The 19,719-nt window shown below is 40.8% G+C and overlaps 2 protein-coding genes and 1 long non-coding RNA gene across 7 annotated transcripts in view; 2 read left to right on the top strand and 1 right to left on the bottom strand.

Annotated features, from left to right (window-relative positions):
• The window catches only part of 5-ht7 (5-hydroxytryptamine receptor 7), a 561,506-nt gene that overhangs the window by 83,541 nt on the left and 458,246 nt on the right, over nt 1-19,719 (top strand). The window lies entirely within an intron of this gene.
• On the bottom strand, nt 3,920-4,907 carry LOC139810884 (uncharacterized). The gene is made up of 3 exons (XR_011731506.1): nt 4,783-4,907; nt 4,593-4,660; nt 3,920-4,509 (listed from the first exon to the last, which is right to left on the bottom strand). It is a non-coding gene; the product is annotated as an uncharacterized lncRNA (long non-coding RNA).
• On the top strand, nt 5,096-6,814 carry LOC139810882 (uncharacterized). The gene is made up of 4 exons (XM_071774770.1): nt 5,096-5,221; nt 5,441-5,954; nt 6,152-6,409; nt 6,495-6,814. The coding sequence occupies exons 2-4, from the start codon at nt 5,469-5,471 to the stop codon at nt 6,690-6,692; spliced, it is 942 nt and encodes a 313-aa protein (XP_071630871.1). The 5' UTR covers nt 5,096-5,221; nt 5,441-5,468; the 3' UTR covers nt 6,693-6,814.

The raw sequence follows: 19,719 nt of genomic DNA, 5'->3' as shown, positions 1-19,719 counted from the left end.
TCGACACCGCACAATTCGACGCGAACATTGCACGATTCGAAACCGCACGATTCGACACGAACATTGCACGATTCGACACCGCACGATTCGACACCGCACTTTTCGACACGCACGATTCGACACAGCACGATTCGACACCGCACGATTCGACACCGCACAATTAGAAAGTTACACGATTAGTTTCCCGAAAAAGTAGAGGGGATAACGTTGGTACTAACGAAAATCCCTAGGCAACACAATTTAATTTTTGTAGATTAGTAGCACCGCGTAAGTAGTAATCTGTTAAGTTAGAGAAAGCCTTTTTCAAAATATACGCGCACAAATACAAAATAATCAAACCTTTTTGACACATGCGTGATAATGAAAGGACAGTATTTGTTATTTTGTTTTAAAACTTCTATGTAATCTTCGGTATTTCTATTTTCCATTACATATTATTTTAGCCGTCGCTCGTTATTCGTTAAAAAGTTATTAACAAAAAAAAGTTTGGAAAATATAGCAGCTATTTTGAGTATTGGAAGGCATAAATAACTAATATATATGTATATGTCGAAATAGTTCACGCATACACTTTCTACGCGAAACGAGGTGCCACATGGGTTCATGACGCGCTTTAAGTACATGCGTGGAATTTATCCTCTGACTATCCTGACTATATTAAATTGTAGATGTTATGCATACACACACAAACACACACGCACACACACACACACACACACACACGCGCGCGCGCGGGGGGTGCAAGGGGGGCCTTCGTCCCCCCCCTTCGGTAGGCAACGTGGAACTCGCTTTACAACTTAAAGTACATGCTAAGTTGTAAAACAAAATTATAAAGTACATGCATGGGGAAGGGGGTGCAGGGGAGAAAAGCCCTCCTGCTCACGTGCGCTTACGCATGTAAGCCCCCTTGCACTCCTTCATGCATGTGCTTTATAATTTCGCTTTACAATTTAGCAGGTACTTTAAGTTATAAAGCGAGTTCCACGCTGCCTACCGGCGGAGGTGGGTGCTGGATAGTCAGGATAAATTAATAGATTTTATTAGTTTATCCTGACTATATTAAATTGTAGATGTAATATGCATACACACACACACGGGGGGGGGGTGCGAGGGGGACTTTTGGCCCTCCTTCCCCCGCACCCACCCCGCCGGTAGGCAGCGTGGAACTCGCTTTACAACTTAAAGTACATGCTAAGTTGTAAAGCGAAATTATAAAGTATATGCATGGAGAGGGGGGTGCAAGGGAGCAAAATCCCCCCGCCCCCGCATGTACTTAAACGAGCTTGTAAAGCGCGTCATGAACCCATGTGGCACCTCGTTTCGCGTGAAAAGTGTATGCGTGAACTATTTTGACATATAGGGAAATAATTTATATATATATGCAACGTAATTGGAGAAGTTGTTAGACCGATTCTTTCAATTCTAACAATATAAATTATTTACTGAAAAAAAAATTAAAAACAGAAAAGAAATAAAATGTTTATAATTGTATGTATTTTCTTTTTTCCTATTAGTTTTGATAATTTGTACAAAATTAACAATAATAGAAAATAGAAATATCGAAGATTACATAGAAGTTTGAAAACAAATAACAAATACTGTCCTTTCATTATCACGCATGTGTCAAAAAGGTTTGATTATTTTGTATTCGTGCGCGTATATTTTGAAAAAGGCTTTCTCTAACTTAACAGATTACTACTTACGCGGTGCTACTAATCTACAAAAATTAAATTGTGTTGCCTAGGGATTTTCGTTAGTACCAACAATCCCCTCTACTTTTTCGGGAAACTGTCGTGTAACTTTCTAATCGTGCGGTGTCGAATCGTGCGGTGTCGAATCGAGCGTGTCGAATCGTGCGGTGTCGAATTGTGCGTGTCGAATCGTGCGGTGTCAAATCGTGCAATGTTCGTGTCGAATCGTGCGGTGCCGAATCGTGCGGTGTCGAATCGTGCAATGTTCGCGTCGAATTGTGCGGTGTCGAATCATGCGGTGTCCAATCGTGCGGTGTCCAATCGTGCAGTGTTGAATCATGCGGTGTCGAATCGTGCGGTGTTCAATAATTACGTGTTTAAAAGTGCGTGTCTAATCAAGCGGTGTCGAATCGTTACGTGTCCAAACGGGATACGCCCGTTGAGATCTCGATAACGAGTGAACGGATCAAGTTCTAAGTAGGCTTGATCGATAGCTTGGGGTCGAATTAGGGGGGGGGGGTTATAATATTCCGCTACGTGCCCTACGAGCGGATATATTGCGACGCAAAGTCCAAATGTGAAAATTTTAATATTAAGATACTTCTCCTCCTAACGCCGACGTCTTATGACATATATATATATATATAAAAGGGGGAAATGTCACTTTTACTTTTTCGACACTGCAGGCGGCTGGCAGCGTTGCAGTGCAGTGCAGTGCAGTGCAGTGCAGTGCAGTGCAGACAGTGCGTTTAGCGCGCTGTCACATCACAGTCATTAACCTAACACGGTAGTGTCTCGCCGGTCTCGCGTCAAGTACGCGCGGAGCAATACCGACCGTGATTACTCTTTACGCGACGCGACGATTAATATTTTTTCTGTCAAGGTAATTGTTTTATTTATTTACATGTAATTATCCTGTTATTATACGACGCGAAGCGAGACCGCACCGTGACTCTTTTACGCGACTAAGTGCATGTGACAGGAATTATAGTAGTTTACGTTTACGTGAGTATTACTTCTGTAGTAACTTATACGAACGATATCATCGTAGTTACTATAAAATCTCCCGTTTATGCGGAGGAATTATCGTATTGTTCGTAAGTTACTACAGAATTAAGTAACGCTCACGTAAACGTAGTATAGGTTAGATTACCGGTTTCTTATTTTACATAAAACGCGAGATTCACTCATGTATGCAAGTTTAACGCCTATTGAGTTAATATAAAATAATTTTCCTAAATGTAAAAGTAACACGATGTTATATATGCGGTTTGGCGTGAATCAAGATGAGACACGGTAGTGTCTCGTGCCAAGTACACGCGGAGCGAGACCGACCGTGACTCTTTTATGCGACGCGACGGGTTGCGAGTAGAGGCCTAGATAATCAGAGAAGCGACATTGAGGGCACGCTTGCTGATTGGCTGACCGCGGCACCAATCAAAACCGAGGCTATCGGGTCCGCAGCTGATTCCGTGTGCACCACTGAGCCACTGATAGCTGCACGAGTCGGTTGGCGACGTTAGAGTCCTATATTAGTAGAGAGACGCAAACTTGTTCCTCCTTCTGATTGGTCGGTTATAGACCAATAGACAGCAGGGCGTACGATCACAAGATGGCGGCGGCGGCAGAGTGGGAATGCCCGCATTATACAACTGACAGTGTTGACTAAAGTTTATAAATGCATATATATTATTATTTCTTGTGATCAAGGTAAGTAGAAATATCTTTTCTGTGTTGTTAAATAACTGCAGAGGACTTTACTGACATTGTGGGTTGCTTATTTGTGCCCTGCACCATATATGCAGCATAATCTTTTCATCCGTGTCGGATTCTTATTATAATTCGTTTATTATATCTATTTCAGATAAGGCACTGTTCAGTTAGTGGCTGTGTAAAGAAAAAGCAAGGCCTTATATTGTTTAAATTTTCAAAAGAACCAAAAAGGCGTGCAAAATGGATTTTATTAATGAATTCCGTCCAAATTGGCAACCTTATACAAATAGCACAGTTTGCGAAGTATGGATCACTATGTGTTTCTACTGCTGTTAATAAATTTTCTGCTAATAAATTAGTCGTACCCTTTTTTTAATGTTTAGATGCATTTTGGCTATATGCAGAGTATATTATTTGTATTATGCTCTCTGGCAGGGTATTTTTATTTTATTTTTATTTTTACATATTTTAAGACTGATAAACCACTAATGTAAATTTACATAAAATAAAGAATATATTGTGAAAATAATAATTTATTTCAAAATTAGAACAATTATACAATTTTATATATGTATATAGTGATTTGCATTAATATATTCGGACATTTAACAAAAAATATATTTTTGTATAAATTACATCTACATATGAATTAAATTATAACTTTAATAGTTCAATATTTTGTAGGGTATCATTTTGTGCTTCAACTTACTAAAAGAACAACATTTCTTACATAAATATACGGATTAATTTTTTTCAAGTATTATGATGTCCGAATATTAATGCGAGGCACTGTATTATTACATTATAAATTATAAATATACAATTAGTCCGTTTATAATTATGTTATAGACAGAACGAGCCCAAAACACTAAGACTCTTTACAAACTTCTTTATAGCTCAAAACCTTTAGCAAGCGCTTGCCAACGTATAGCTCCTGCTTCATTAGGTGTATCTCACAAACCATTTTTTCAAAAGTAGCAAAGTCACTGTTATACTCCTCTTGAAGATTTTTTAATTTTTCTTCCATTATTCTGGTCTGGAATTTGAGATACTGTATTTCATCCGCCTTAGACGATGGAGCAAAGATGAGATTTAAATTGGAGCTCTGCAGAAAGATCAAGGTTAAGTAACAGTACTAGGGTCGACGGATATTTGTAATTTATTTGAGATAAAAAAAACTGAATTTACCTCACACATATTCAGAAATGGACCAGCAGGTTCGCCGATATGACAATGAAACAACTTGCTCTTTCTCCCTGCACAAAAGAAAATTATTGAAAAGCGTAAAACTTGGTAGGAGCCTAACCTCAAACGAGCAACAAGTCTCTCAATATTTAAAAATGTCACGTTCGATGCATTTCATTATTTCACTTCTTACATAAAAATTGATGTAATGTCGATACAGGTATTGAACTGCAACTAAGAATAAATACTTCCTTTAGTAAACAGCACTGATTGCGCTGGCTAAAAGTAGAAACACCATGGGCTAGATAGTGACGGCAGCAAGGTGGGGGTACGATCACAAGATGGCGACGGCAGCAAAGTGAGGGTAAAGTTTGCGTCTCTCTACTAATATAGGACTCTAGGCGACGTTGGCGTGCTCGAACGTGTTCGGACGTTTTGCCCGAACGGGAAATTTTTTTAAGTACTGCGACTGATACTGTCTGCATTAATTGTAATTGCCATTGAGACCTCGCTGCGCAACAGTATACCAGACTTAGTAATAAAACAGTGGAAATTGCTGGCCGCGTATAATTGTCCTCGTACACTCGCCGACAGAAAGGTTGTCCCAAAGTAACGTGTTACATCGAAGTTAGGTGAGTGAAACAGATTAATATATTTTTAATATTATTAAGAAAAGAATTGTAGACATTCGTGAAGTTTTTGGGACATCGTAAATATATGCATTTTGTGTGGATAAAGGTTATATCATACAATAATCAGTAATATTTCTGTTCACTTGTAACTAAATTGAGAGAGAATGTGATCATATTTTAAATATTTTTATAAACTTATTACATTCGTCGTCTTTACAGAAATCAAGAGTTTGAATAAAGAACAAAGATGGTAAAAGTGTGTGAGGTATTTGGGTGTACAACAACCGAAAAAGAAAGACTATCTATGCATTTTCCTAAGAATGTGGAACATCGAAATGCGTGGGTAGCTTGGATTAACCGTCCCGGGTGGAGTCTGAAATGTAATAGCAGAGTTTGTGAGGTATTTTATAAGATTCATAAAATATTGAAACATGCCTTCAGATGTGTGTATGTTTATCATGTATTGTCTATTTTGTTGCAGTTGCACTTTGTTCCTGAGGACTATGTGGAGCACACAAGAGGAAATGGAATTCTTCGAAGGCTGAAAACATCTGCTATTCCCTCATTGCAAATAGAGGAAATTCAAGACAGTGAAAATCATTGTAATCCAAAAATTATACGAAGATTTCGACAAACCGCACAATGTTTGAAGGATATAACAAATATCCCTATTATAGGTAAAGAAAAAGAGAATGAGCATGCATACTGCTTGAAAATATTAACTTGTGATGAAGTAAGTATTCTCTCGATTTTTATCACTTTTGTGCCAAAATATCATATATGCTGCGTTCCGATATTCACTGCCAGTACTGAAAATTTATAGTATACGTAACGGAAACTATAGATTTTCAGTACTGGCAGTGAGAATATTGGAACGCAGCCATAGTGTTTGTAAAAATAATTTTTTTTCTGATAAATACATTCTCCCAGCAGGTACAGGACTGTTTAGAAGTAGGAAATACTCATAAAGGTGAGGAATTATGGCTGAGTATAAGATGGTTGAAAGATGAACATAGTGATGTCACACATGCAATGAAAACCATCGATAATGAATCTACATCTTGTTCAACGCCATCAACCAAACATCCATTGTTGACGAGTAGACTAACTGCATCATCGGCTTTATTGCAAGAGGACATGACAGTATCAGTGGCACAAAAAAATTCCGACAATGATTGCAATAATCAGGTAAAGGATTTTTCTTTTCTTTTCCAGGTTTATTTGAAATTGTGGTCGACCTTTTGTATATATTTGTTTATGCATTCTTTTTTAGTTGGGTGCAACCACTGCTGATATACTGGACAACCAAGAAACTTTATACATGTATCTATATCATATGTATTTATATCGTGCAATTTTATTTTCTCTTATAAGTTCGAAATTCAGTATTACTATTATAATTTTTTTTTTACGAATTACGAATATATATGTTATGTATTTATGTTATGACAAGGCTCGAATAAAAAAGTAAACACATTATGTATGATTGCCATTTATTTTAAAGACAGTATGAGGTATAACAAATATAACGGATAATTATAAAACTCGTAATCAGAAAAATATTACAAATAATATGACACAATGAACACAAGTGTTTAGGTCTATTTCCTTGTTGTACACTTCTTGGAATTACATTTAGTAGCAGTAGATTGTAACTTACGCAATGTCTTCTCCATTTTGGCAATCTCACTGAACATCTTACATAACTGCTGCAGGCCTAAGTCACGTTCAACTCTCAGGTCTTGAATAACTTGTGATGCTTTGCTACACTGCAATTTCAGTTCCTCAATTGTATAACATTCTGTTTTGGAAAGTAGAAAAGGGATTGAATGTCTCTCTTCAATAGCACGAATCTGTAACATACGTTATAACACAAATGAAAATTTTAATTGACATTTTATACAATTGTAAGCACATGACATTGGGTACGTTCAGGAAATAACGGTTGCACAACAGCTAAGTAACTGGTCAATGTAATTGGTCTAAAAAAGATCTAATAGTACAGGCCAATAATCACTGACCGCTCACTGATCGCTTTGTTTTCCAAAAGCGGCTATTAATACTGACCTTTGCAGAATATTCATTTGATACTTGAACAGAAGTAGTATCAGTCTCGTTACATTGTTTTTCCATTTTTATTTCATGAACTGGTTCCTAGACAATGAACAAAACAAATGTCACATTATGATAATAACATTACTTACTTCAGCAGCCCCATGGGATCTCCGTTATCGCCCGATGCTGCTGATATCGTCATGGACGACTTAGAGACGCATTGCCTAAGCCTTTTAAATTGTAATATCCCGATATTTATTAGATATGTGGATGACATATTCGCGGTGGTTTCCAAAAAAAGTGTGGGCTTAATATTAAAGATCTTCAACGGATATCATCCCAGACTTAGGTTCACTTATGAAATTGAAACAAATGCGTCACTCAATTTTCTTGACACGACTGTTATCAGGAACGGTAACAGACTGACAACTAATTGGTATCGCAAACCAACGTTCTCGGGACGGTACATAAATTTTCATTCTAACCATCCGTTAAAATATAAATTAAACACTATCACCAGTTTGGTTGACCGCGCCATATTACTCTCAGATGAAAAATTTCATGACGGCAATATTAAAATAGTCAAAGAAATTTTGTACAATAATAGCTTTCCTAAACCAATCGTTAATAAACACATCGCCAAGCGTCTAAACATTCTCAAAACACGCAACAATACACATAACACCTCGATTGACCATAATGCAACCTTCGATTTAAAAAACTGCATACCTTTACCTTATATCAAAAAGTTGAGTGATAGCATTTGTCGCACGTTAAAAGAAATCCACATTACCACCTTATTTACAGTCCCTAAAAAACTCGATTGCCTAATAAGACGAGGTAAGGATAGAATTGACGACCTTAAAAAAACCGACACAGTATACAAGATAAACTGCAGGGATTGCAAGGCTACGTATATTGGGCAGACTAAGAGACATTTGTGCACGCGCCTTAGGGAACACCAGGGCGATATCAGAAAGCACACTAGTAATCATTCCGTAGTGAGCGAACACAGAATGTCTTATAGGCATGATTTTGACTGGGGGAAGCCAGAAATATTACACCAAGAAAGACATACTAGAAAGAGGGAATTAGCGGAGATGTTTTTTATTAAAAAATTTGACGGCACTATCAATTTACAAAAGGACACGGAGAATCTTAACGTTCTCTACGAACATATCATAAAAGAATTATAACTCCTTCCCCTTCTTCGCTACTTCCCTCTCTACGTCCTAGCTTATTACTACGGCAACTGTTTGTTTTTATATTGTCAAGTTCGTCAGTCTAAATTTTACCACCGCACGGCTCTGACATGACACAAACATCTAACGAAGTATGCCGTTTAACGAATATTTTATATTGTATTGTTTGATCCTGACGCACAAATATGTAAGTTTCTAATTGTATAATTACGGATTTTTGATTGTCTTTTACTTATTGCGGAGTACTGAAATATGTCGTTTAGTTTCTAGATTCGGCGTAGTTAGGGCATTATGCCTGACGAATATATTTGTGAGAGAGCGCTTGAAAAGGACCGGATCCACGGTCGAAACGTAGCGTTGTAAATCAATAAAATTTGGCCAGTTGGGTCGCTCGCAATATCTCTGTTAACATTACTTACTTTATCATTTCAATAAGATATAAGTAAAAGTACTAGAGTAGGCATCAGCGAAATAAATCATTTTTATTTCTTACTCTTACTTCATAGTACGCTTGTAAGTGTAAGAGCTAAAGTTGGACTAAGAAATAAAAATAATTTATTTTGCTTACGCCTTTATTTTAGCTTTATTTTACACTTACTTCTCACTTCTTACGCCTACTCTTATTTTTTACTCCGCGTATTGTAGACGACGCTTCAGAGGTTAGTTTTTTCACAAGCGATCAGCTGCGGGCCCGATGGGAACCATGGTGGGGGTATAGGACTCTAGGTGGGGGTAGAGTTGTCGCTTCTCTGATTATCTAGGCCTCTAGTTGCGAGTACCCGAGATGTTGAAATCTTGATAACGAGTGAACGGATCAAGTTCTAAGTAGGCTTGATCGATAGCTTGGGGTCCAATTAGGGAGGGGTTTCTCTCATAATATTCCGCTACGTGCCCTACGATCGGAGATATTGCGACGTAAAGTCAAAATGTGAAAAATTTTATTTTAAGATATTTCTCCTAACGCCGACGTCTTAATATTATTATGATTATTAGAGAAATGTCACTTTCACTTTTTTGACGCTGGCGGCGCAGGTATCGCCAGTTTCGATATCGCGCGCGTATTTCGAAATTAGGTCGATAGACTTATCGGTCAGGAGGAAGATTTCTATTTAGGTAAATTACGTATATATAAAATATATATTGAGTCAATTGCTTCATGTTTATCTGGAGATATTTCGTATTCTTATTACATCGTATTACCACCGCTGCCGGAAAGGAAGGTTCTCTACGCTTGGCAGAAAGTGCCGCTAGGGAATTTTTAAGTCGATTCTTATGAATCAAGCTTGAATTCGATGTCTAGGTATCCCAGGTTGCCGATGACGAGGTCCAGATAGTGCGCATTATAATTTTCGGTGTCCAGGTGTAATCGTACGTTGAATTTGATGTCTAGGTGTCCCAGGTTGCCGATGACAAGGTCCACATAGTGCGCTCCGTAGTTTTTGGTGTCTACGTGTATTAATACCTTGAATTCGATGTCCACGTGTCCCAGGTTGCCGATGACGGGATCCAGATAATGCGCTTCATAGTTTTCGGTGTCCAGGTGTAATCGTACGTTGAATTCGATGTCTAGGTGTCCCAGGTTGCCGATGACGAGGTCCACATAGTGCGCTTTGTAGTTTTCGGTGTCCAGGTGTAATAATACGTTGAATGCGATGTCTAGGTGTCCCAGGTTGCCGATGACGATGTCTAGATAGTGAGCTCCGTGGTTTTCGGTGTCTACGTGTATCAATACCTTGAATTCAATGTCTAGGTGTCCCAGGTTGCCGATGACGAGGTCCACATATATATATCGCGACAATAGCCGAGGTGATCGAAGAAGTTGTTGTGTATAATGTCCTGATTCAACGGCCCCTGTCCCTGGTTAAGAGTGTTAATAATGACATTAATCTCTTACACTGTCAAGCCAAATTGGCTCTTCGTTCAGCTTCCGATTCATTTATCATTTCTTCTTTTACAAAATTTGGAAAACAGCTTGATGTATTGGTTGGTATAACAATGAATTGCTGCCAGTTCCAGATGTATTGAACAGTAAGTGATATAATCTTAACACGTTGAACAAAAAAGAAATCAGAATATTCTGATTATACAATACATTTTTACTTTGTAGAGGATGATTACGTGGCTGTAAAAATAAAGAATTTTACTTTATATGCCCCAAGGGGCCTTAAAGGGCGTTTTGAAGGGACGTACCCAACCCTAACCTCCAATTCATCCACTACCTTACTGTTTTCTCCTTTGGACCAACGGTTTAACGTCTCTTCCAAAAGACAGAGCCCAGTTTTCTACGCATCTTGTACGGAGAGGCGAGGTTTTTTCGGAAAAAAAACTTTTCCATGATTCATGGCTCTAGTGTACTCGAACCTGGTTCCTCAAATTACGAGTCTGGCGCTCTACCACTAGACCACACCGCCGCCCTGATTACGTAGCTGTATATTGGAGCGACAAATGGATTAGAGGATGCATTGAACGTGCAGATCCATCGGGAGAGAGAAGCGTAGTACGATTACTCGATCACGGTGGTTACTGGCAGTTTAGTAATTCGTAATTTAAGCCATTGATATATATAATTATTTGAGCCTACCCTTCCAAGCCATCAAAATCTTTTTAGCAAATATTCAGCTGTTGTGCCGTACCTTGGATTGCAGGGTCGGCACGGGGTTCTTTAGGATCCGCCGGGAGGAGGGAGAAAGACGTTGCCAGACTCTTGTTAAAATAGCGTTTAATAAACTTGACTGTACACTGATACAGATATGTTCTTATTTCACTGCCCTGACTTGAGGGCGTTCACAGTAGAGTAGATTACGTTCGGTCGTGCGCGATATAGCCTTTCGGTCTAGGCTGCCCGCCGCTTCTCGGAAGGGCGGGCTTTTATCATTTGCGCATTAGCTTCCGCGATGCTGACTTAGCTGTCAGCGCTTTTGCTTCCGGGTGAGTGCTTTGGAAGCCACTTGCAAAACCCGGAATGCCACCTCAGGTGAGTTTGGCAAGATCCGGAAGTAACGCTGACAGCTAGGTGTCGCAATTAGGGAGCGGTGACTTTCGCCACACAACATCCCTCCCCCCGTGGAAAAAGAAAACTGAGGCATGAAGTTTTCGTTACTGCTTTCTTTCTTTATGGAAGTTACATCATATTACTGCTTATTTTTCTAGTTGTTTGCGGAAGTCGCGTGGCGTGTCTTTCCTTGTTCTTTTCTTTATTTACACATGATTGTCACCACAATTCCTATTATAATGACAACTATGGACACGGAGCCCATGGGATATATTACATATATTATCGTACACCGGAAGGGGTGTTCTGCGTACAATTTCGTAGTTGGGATACGTTAGGATTATCATAATATGCATTTATTTTCACATAGTTTTGAATGGTGTTCCAATTGTCAATTTGTATTTTAAAAGGGAAATGTGATCCTTGGGATAGGTTGGCCGTTGCTTCTTTTAATTCCGCTACAATATTTTCGATCGGGAGTAGTCGTACGATTATAATATAATTCTTAGAGTAAGTAAAGTATGCTAGGATGTCTTCTACGTCGCTTATTAACTTGATTGTGATCGCGGTTATCGCTAGCAAATGTTCGTCTATCTCTTCGCGGCGCGCTAGTTTTGACGCCCGTTGCTGCACTCGTTTTGTGACAGTTGTGTCGTTTGTCGTTGTGTCGTTTGTCGCGAGTGACGTCTTGGTAAATGCTATTCTTAATGAACGTGTCCTTGTTACTACTCTTCTTGTCGAACGGTTGTTTTGCCTTGCCCAATTTTCTGCTGGCGTAGATGTTTGGTCGAACTTCGCCTACCGGCCCCTGAGAACGTACGGCTCCGGTGACGAAATCTGATGCGTCCGTCGCCGCGTTCACTTGCTCGGTCTGTAATCGCTCGCGTAATCTTTTGCGTCGCGCTGAAATAGATTCGCGTTTTTCGGTCACGTGTAACGTGAGTATGTCAGTCGTGTCGCTTACCGGCTTCTTTTTTAGAGTTACGCGCGTGGTGGGTGCCTCTACTAATTTTTTCACGCCGTTTGACATGCTTATCGGGCATTCAAAATATGTCGGCTCCACCAAACAGTGTCCGACGAATACTCTTGGTGTAGGTTCTTTTGTTATGCCTACTCTGCTGCGGGGTGGTGAGTTTTCCTTCTTATATGGTCGGAGTTTAAATGTAACTCTTCCGATGTGTACCTGCTTTGTGGCGTGTGAGATAACGGCTTTGCGCTTTGTGAGGAAATCATTCCCCAGTATTCCCTCATAATCGATCGGGAAATCATCCTCTACCACGTACATGGTATGGCGTATTTTCTGGCTTCCCAGATTTACGGTTGCTTTTATCTTTCCGAGAGTGTGGATCTTGTGTCCCGTCACTCCAGTCAATATTAGGCGTTTTTCTCGTACCATAATACCGCCTTTTAAATTTCCTACTTTGATTAGCGTTAGGATCGCTCCTGAGTCTAATAAGAAATTCGTCTTGCCTTTCTTGGCCTCTTGAATCGGCAGTGTTATCAGATTTAAGGTATGTATGTTACGTTTCCCCGTTATCTGCGACACTTGATACTTCTCGGCGGCTCGTGCCTTATTCTTCTTTGGTCTCTCGTCTTCTTCGCTGCCGCTACTGGAGGAAGATTCATCGCTTGTTTCTCGCGATTTCTTTTTCTTTACCTTTAAATCATTTACTGGCGCCTTTTTGGGGGCGTCCGTTTTCAATCGGCTTGATCGTTCCGTGTTGGGTCGTCCGTTCAGCGACCAACACTCTTCTCGCTTATGCCCGGTCCTTTTGCAATAGGTGCACTCGAGCGTATTTATTCCGCCGGGCTTGTCCGGTTTCGGCAACGAGAATCTATTCGCATGTCGGCTCGTACGGCAATCTCGCCCGTAATGGCCTGTTTCTCCACATTTGTGGCACTGTATCGCCTCGTTCCCCGGATATCGCGCGTTTTCCGTGCTAAGCTTATTTCTGTTTGTCGTCTGTCCGTTCCGCGGGGAGGGGCCTCTAACATTTTCCTCGGCTGTGGCGCCGGTTATTGCCTCCTGTAGGTTTTGATATTGTTGTGCTCGGACCAGCATCTTGATATCGTCGTGCAGCCCGATTTGAAAATTCTGCAGGGCTTGCGTCTTGATGCTGTCAAGAATCGCTTTTTGCTGTTCTTGCGAATGCCCTTGGCCTTCCTCCATGACCTCGTACAGTTCTCTCGCTAATTTTTCGACTCAACGCCCGAATTCCTGCGCGCTTTCTCCCGCCTTTTGTTTAAGAAAGTTGAATTCTAACTACAGATGGGTCATGCCGCGCTTTCCGAGATATTCCGTTTTGAGTTCGCGTTTTAACTGCTCGAAATCGCGAATGTCGCGCGTGTCGAAGTCGGTCATGGCTTTGCCCTTGAATTTAGTGCACAGTATTGCTTCTAAGAGCATGGTTTCATCTGCGGGCTGTATATTCTTCATGGCGTACGTGCTTGCACTTATAAATTTGCGGACGCGCTCTCTAGATTTTCCGTTCATTTCGGGAATCATGTTACGGGCTTTCTTTAGGCTAAGGAATCCGATGTGGTGCCCTGGCTGACTACGGACGTCGTTTCGCGTCCGCCCGTAGGTCACGTCCAGCGGGCCCTGGCTGCGTACGCGTCGCTCTCGCGCGTCAGAGTGATCGTAAGTGGCGGATTCTAGTCGACTCACGCGTTCCTGCATCTCGCGGATAGCGCGCAGGACTTCTACAGAGCGCTCGAACTCTGCGGTCTCTGTGCCGTCCATGCGTTTCTGCATGTCGCGCATCATGCGTAGTACGTCGTTGAGCACGGAGCTTATTGCTCCTGGGCTTACTTGCGTCGGCTCGGGAGCTCGACTTTGGTTGGCTTCGGACGGTTGCCCATTTTCCGCGGGCTGAGCCGCTCTATTTCGGCGCTAATTTGCGCAGGGGATATGTCTTCACGCGGTGCAATGGTCGCGGCAGCTCGTTGCTGGCTCATTTTGTCGCCCCAGGGGGTATAATCCTCTTCCGCGGGATCGAATATATCGCTTTCGTATGATGTCAGAGAGAATTCTCCTCTCCCTGCGTTCTCGCTCTGAGTATCGGCCGAGGTGTCCGATCGTGCGTCACCGTCGGTCAGAGGCAATCTGTGTGCGTTACTGTTTTCGTCACCGCTTTGGTTCGCTGTATTATCTCGCGGGTTTTCGTTCGCGTTACAGAGACTTGCGTCTAGAAATTCGAATTCGCGTTCTACAATGACGTTGGGATGTAACTCGAGCACTGGCGTGCTATCGTCGTCGGCGAGTTGCGCGTCTAAGTTTTGTCGCACGCGGTCTAAAGAATCGTGGTCTGTACGTCGTGCGGCGCGAAAACGGTTACGGATGCTATTTTTTATTGCTTGCTGCGCGCGCTCGCTCAACACGAAGGACGCGTTGCTGATAGGGGGATGCCGGGGTAAGTCGTCCGACATCTATCGGCGCTCACGCTTGTATACCTTGTAATCGCGAAATTTCTTTCGGCGTTCGCGGTTGTATTTCCTGTGAACGCGAAATTAATTCTCGGCGTTCGATCGCGGGGGACGCTTGCTATTTCTATGCTCGGCGCGTGCCGTGGTCGGCTTACAGTGTTTCGGACTTAAAGTACCGCCGCGCAGCGCATGGTGTCCGCTTTCTGCTGTGTCGGAGTCCTGCAAGGCCGCTCCGCTGCTTTGGGTCGTCTCTGCTCCGCTGTGTCCCTGCTGCGCTGCTTCGCTGGCTCAGTGCGTCCCTGTGGCGCTGCTTCGGGCTGGCGAGTCCGTGCGGTAGGTCGGGGCCTCTCCGGTGTCGCTGATACGGGGCACTCGGCGGCTGCTTAGCTGTCAGCGCTTTTGCTTCCGGGTGAGTGCCCTGGAAGCCACTTGCAAAACCCTGAATGCCACCTCAGGTGAGTTTGGCAAGATCCAGAAGTAACGCTGACAGTTAGGTGTCGCAATTAGGGAGCGGTGATTTTCGCCACACAACACAGTCAAAGAACGGTAACTATACATTGACGTTATATGTACTACTATTCCAGATTATACTTCTCTATTCAAAATTATTTATCTTTAGATATGTAATTATACTTTGATGTTACTCCTTTGCAGGTAAATGGTCGACAGAAGCTTACAATGTGGTACAAAATTGTTCCTCAAAGGGAGTTGCTGCTCAAGCTCAAGATTGAAGGTCGCATTCAAACTAATATTTATGCAAATATTTATTTCATGATACAAAATTATGAGATAAGTAGTTATTATTATCCAATCTTCGAAAATCACTTTGAAGATGCGCAAATTAATTGAAATTAATTAATTTTGTTTAAGCTAATTTCCCTTACTGAAGAACTGGTAACGAACGGACATGCTGAACAAGTAGCATGGGACCAAATGAAGCCAGAAACACTTGAATCCATCTGTACATAAGACTTATCAAGAAACTCTACAATTTTCACGCATAATCCGCGATTTTTAGTCAGTATGGACTAGAGTTTAATACAATCGCCATTGATAATCCCCTTTAATCGTGTCAAAATTGATTATTTCGCTTTTTGACTTTGTCACTTTACTCATGTTGTAAAATAGTTTTCTGATTGTGTAAAATATTTATATTTAGAAAGAAAGAAATTTATAAAGATTGCTATATTGATCGTAGAGTAGAGAAAACAATAACTTAACATTTTACAAAGTAGTGTCAAATTTAAACTAGAACATTTGTATCGAATTACTCAGACGAATTAGGAAATTTGTTTCTACGTGACTAATATCTATTTCTGATTGGGGACGATTCGAGAACTCATTAAAACAATTTAATTTCTTTTCACATTTAAATTTAGGTCACCGTAGATTAAACTTGTTACTTTAGAAGTTATTGTTAAATGGCGAATTTTATTTAACATCTCGTGTTATCTTTTCAAATTATTTAAAGATTGCTAATTCATTTAAAGATTCGTCTTTTGAACATTATTTTTCGGTAACTTGTATTCCGCACTTTACTGTCGTGGCATAAAGTTATTTTATGTTTCAAAAAATGGAGACTAAGCTTTCGAATTAATCCAGATGTACGCATATATATTGTATATACTGATTAATAAGTAATTTATCTGAGACTATTTATTTATTATTGAAAAAATTAATAATTATTTTTCACTAATTATTAATTTTCAAATAAATGGACTTGGTTAGTGGAGCGAGTGTGTTGTGCATGCGTGTGAGAGTTGCAAGTAAATTAGGCGAGAGTTTAGAGGGAAATAGGAGTCGAGGTAGGCGTTAAACCGATAGAAAGGTAAGAAGAAGAACTTATTTAGGATAGGATAATAGATGCAGCAAGGAAATATTAATTAGTGAAGGAAAAGAGCGCTAAATATTTTAGAGAGAGGGAGAGGTTAGGTGAGAAAAGGCGGGAGAAAATCGCTGTGCGTTCCAAAAGGGAGCGAGATTTGCGTCACGCATAGAGTAGGTAGCGACACTAGACACTAGACGGAACAGTCTAGGCATAGAGGTAGCGGTTAAGGAGATTGGCTGGAAGGAGAGCGTGCACGAGGGACGTACAGGATGGAGGGAGAGACAGGCGAGAGTGAGAAGGCAGCAATAAAGAATAAAGATGAGAATCCGGCTACAGTGTCGGATAGTTCAAGCAGTGAGAAAACGGGTAAAGAAATTTTTGCCACACCAAAAGAAGAAAAAAGAGGAAAGAGAAGACTTACAAAGGAGGAATTAAGAATGAGAGAAAGATCGAGCTCGCTCAGCATACTGGATTTTAGGACAAGTGATAACAGTACGGCATGCGAGTTAGTGAAAGTTAAGAGGAAAAGAGAGGAAAACGAACAACGTACGATGGAAATTTTAAAGAGAGATAACAAGACAGTGAGAACGCCACCAGGTATGGACAAAGCGAAGGATGGAGTCGGTGCTGTAGGTAAGAAGAGAGAAAAGGAAGGAGTTCTGTCAGCAACAAAGAAGGATGAAGAGGACGGTTCGCTATTAGCAGTCTTGAGAGAGATTAGAAACGAAATGAGGGACCTGAGGGACGAAATGAGAGAGATGAGAGAGAGGATGAACGTCTTAGAAGAAGGTCGGAGAAAAAAAGAAGAAAAGGTAGAGGAAAGGATGGATAAGTTAGAAGAGAGGCTATCGAAGATCGAACGAAGGAGTGAAAACACAACGGATGAGGCGACCGGCGGCAAAATGGAGGAGATTGTGGGAAAGGTGGCGGAGATGGTTAGGAAGAGAGAAAGAAATATGAAGGAAAAGAAGGAAAAGAAAAATAATTTAATGATCAGAGGACTACATAAAGAGGAAAATAAGAGCTTAATAGACACAGCGGAGACGTTTCTTGAGAGGGAGTTTGGTGCAAAAGCGGGAGTGAAGAAGATGCGGTCAACAGGCAGAGTAAAAAGAGAGATAATAATAGTCGAAATGGACTGCTGGGAAGCGAAGGATAACATCATGAAGGAGAAGAAGAAGCTGGGAAGTAAGAAAATTTTCATTGATCACGACTTGACCTTTGAGGACAGAGAAGTGCAAAGACGGATAAAAAAAAGAGCATGGAAAGAGAAAACAGAAGGAAAATGGGTGAAAATAGGTTTTAGGAAGCTAGAGATACAAGGTAGAAAGTATGTATGGAGCGAGGAAGAAAATAAGCTAATAAAAAAAGAAAATTTCTAGAGGACTGCCAAGTTAGGAGAAGAGTATCAGTAAGTCGTGGCATTCAAGAGGACAATAGGCAAACAACACGAATGGAGGACGGAAAAGTGAAGCAGATGAAGAAAGAAAATGGGCGAAAGATAATTTTTTGGAATGTAGCAGGTATAGAGAGGCAGGACAAAGATTGTTGGAATTACATATTAGGTTTCGATTTTATAGGGTTATGTGAAACATGGTTAGAGAAAAAGGGATGGGATAGAATTAAGGGTAGATTGCCAGAAACGCACATCTGGAAAAACAATAACGCTGTAAGAAAAAAAAGGAAGGGTAGGGCGAAGGGAAGTTTACTAATAGGTATTAGAAAAGGCTGGATGGCGGAAGTGGAGAATTATAAAAGTATAATGATTACAGAAAGAATTGCGTGAACGAGAATAGTAAAAGAGGAAAAAGGGCTAAATATTTTTACAGTATATAATGTAGGAGCAAAGAAAGATGTTGAAGAGATAATGGCAAAAGTAACAGAGCAATGCGAAGGATGCGAAGGAGAAGATATTATTATAGGAGGTGATTTTAATATTAGAATAGGAAACTTAGGAGGTTGTAGGGAGGAGGAGTATGACTTTGAAAAGGAGAGTAAAGATAAAGTCATAGGAAATGGCGGCAAAAGTTTTGTGGATATGATAAATGAAAAGGATGGTATTTTTTGAATGGATGTACAGAGGGGGATTGGGAGGGGGAATATACGTATGAGGGTGCGAGAGGGTGCTCGGTAATTGATTATGCAATTGTAAACGATAGTGCGCAAGAGCGAGTGTTGGAATTTAGAATAGGGGACAGGGTGGACTCGGATCATTAGTCTCTGACCTTGTTACTGGAGGAAGAGGAGAATACGAGACAAATGGAGGGATGTACAGAAGAGGAAGAAGAGGAACGGAATATGTCAAAGAAGATCATAAAGTGGAACGAAGAGGCAAGGAAATTATACAGGGAGAGGACGGAGGTATGGAATGAAACCGAGGACCAGGAAATGGAGTCGGTGGATAAGAAATGGGGGAAAATCAAAAACTGGATCCTTAGAGCCTTAGTGTATAAGGAAATTAAGTTAAAAAAGAGAAGGAAAATAGGGCACAAAGATTGGTGGAATAGGAGTTGTACCAGAAAGAAGAGAGAGGTGAAAAGAAAGTACAGAAGGTGGAGATGTGGAAAGGGAAGTAAGGAAGACTATTTGGAAGAAAAGAAATGCCTGAAGGGGTGGCTAGAGAGCAAAAGGATGGAGAAGAAAGTGAGGGAAGAAGAGGAATTAAGAAAACTGAAGGACGAAAAAAAATTTGGAACTACATAAACAGTCGAAGAAAGAAGAAAGAATGGAAAGAGTATAATATACCGAAAGAGAACTGGAGAAGTTACTTCATGGAGCTGTTAGGTGGGACCGAGATGAAAGGAAGGGATGAGGCGTTGGAGATGCGTGACATGGGAACAGAAGAAAGAAATGAAGAGCAGGTTTAAGATACAGAAAGGGAGCTGCAAGAAGAGGAGATAGTGAGGGCAGTCAGGAACATGAAGCTAGGTAAAGCTGCGGGTGTCGATGGAATCCCAATGGAAGCATGGCTGTATGGTGGCGCAGCAGTAAGAAG

Source organism: Temnothorax longispinosus, chromosome 4, assembly GCF_030848805.1.
Source record: "Temnothorax longispinosus isolate EJ_2023e chromosome 4, Tlon_JGU_v1, whole genome shotgun sequence".
NCBI lineage: Eukaryota > Metazoa > Arthropoda > Insecta > Hymenoptera > Formicidae > Temnothorax > Temnothorax longispinosus.
This window is presented reverse-complemented; position numbering and strand designations above follow the sequence as displayed.

What these genes read in the sequence shown, in the direction of transcription:
- LOC139810882 (XM_071774770.1), top strand. Translation starts at nt 5,469, where the DNA reads ATGGTAAAAGTGTGTGAGGTATTTGGGTGTACAACAACCGAAAAAGAA. An exon ending in AAATATTAACTTGTGATGAA is followed by an intron (nt 5,955 to 6,151) that starts GTAAGTATTCTC and finishes ACATTCTCCCAG; the next exon opens with CAGGTACAGGACTGTTTAGA. An exon ending in ACAATGATTGCAATAATCAG is followed by an intron (nt 6,410 to 6,494) that starts GTAAAGGATTTT and finishes ATTCTTTTTTAG; the next exon opens with TTGGGTGCAACCACTGCTGA.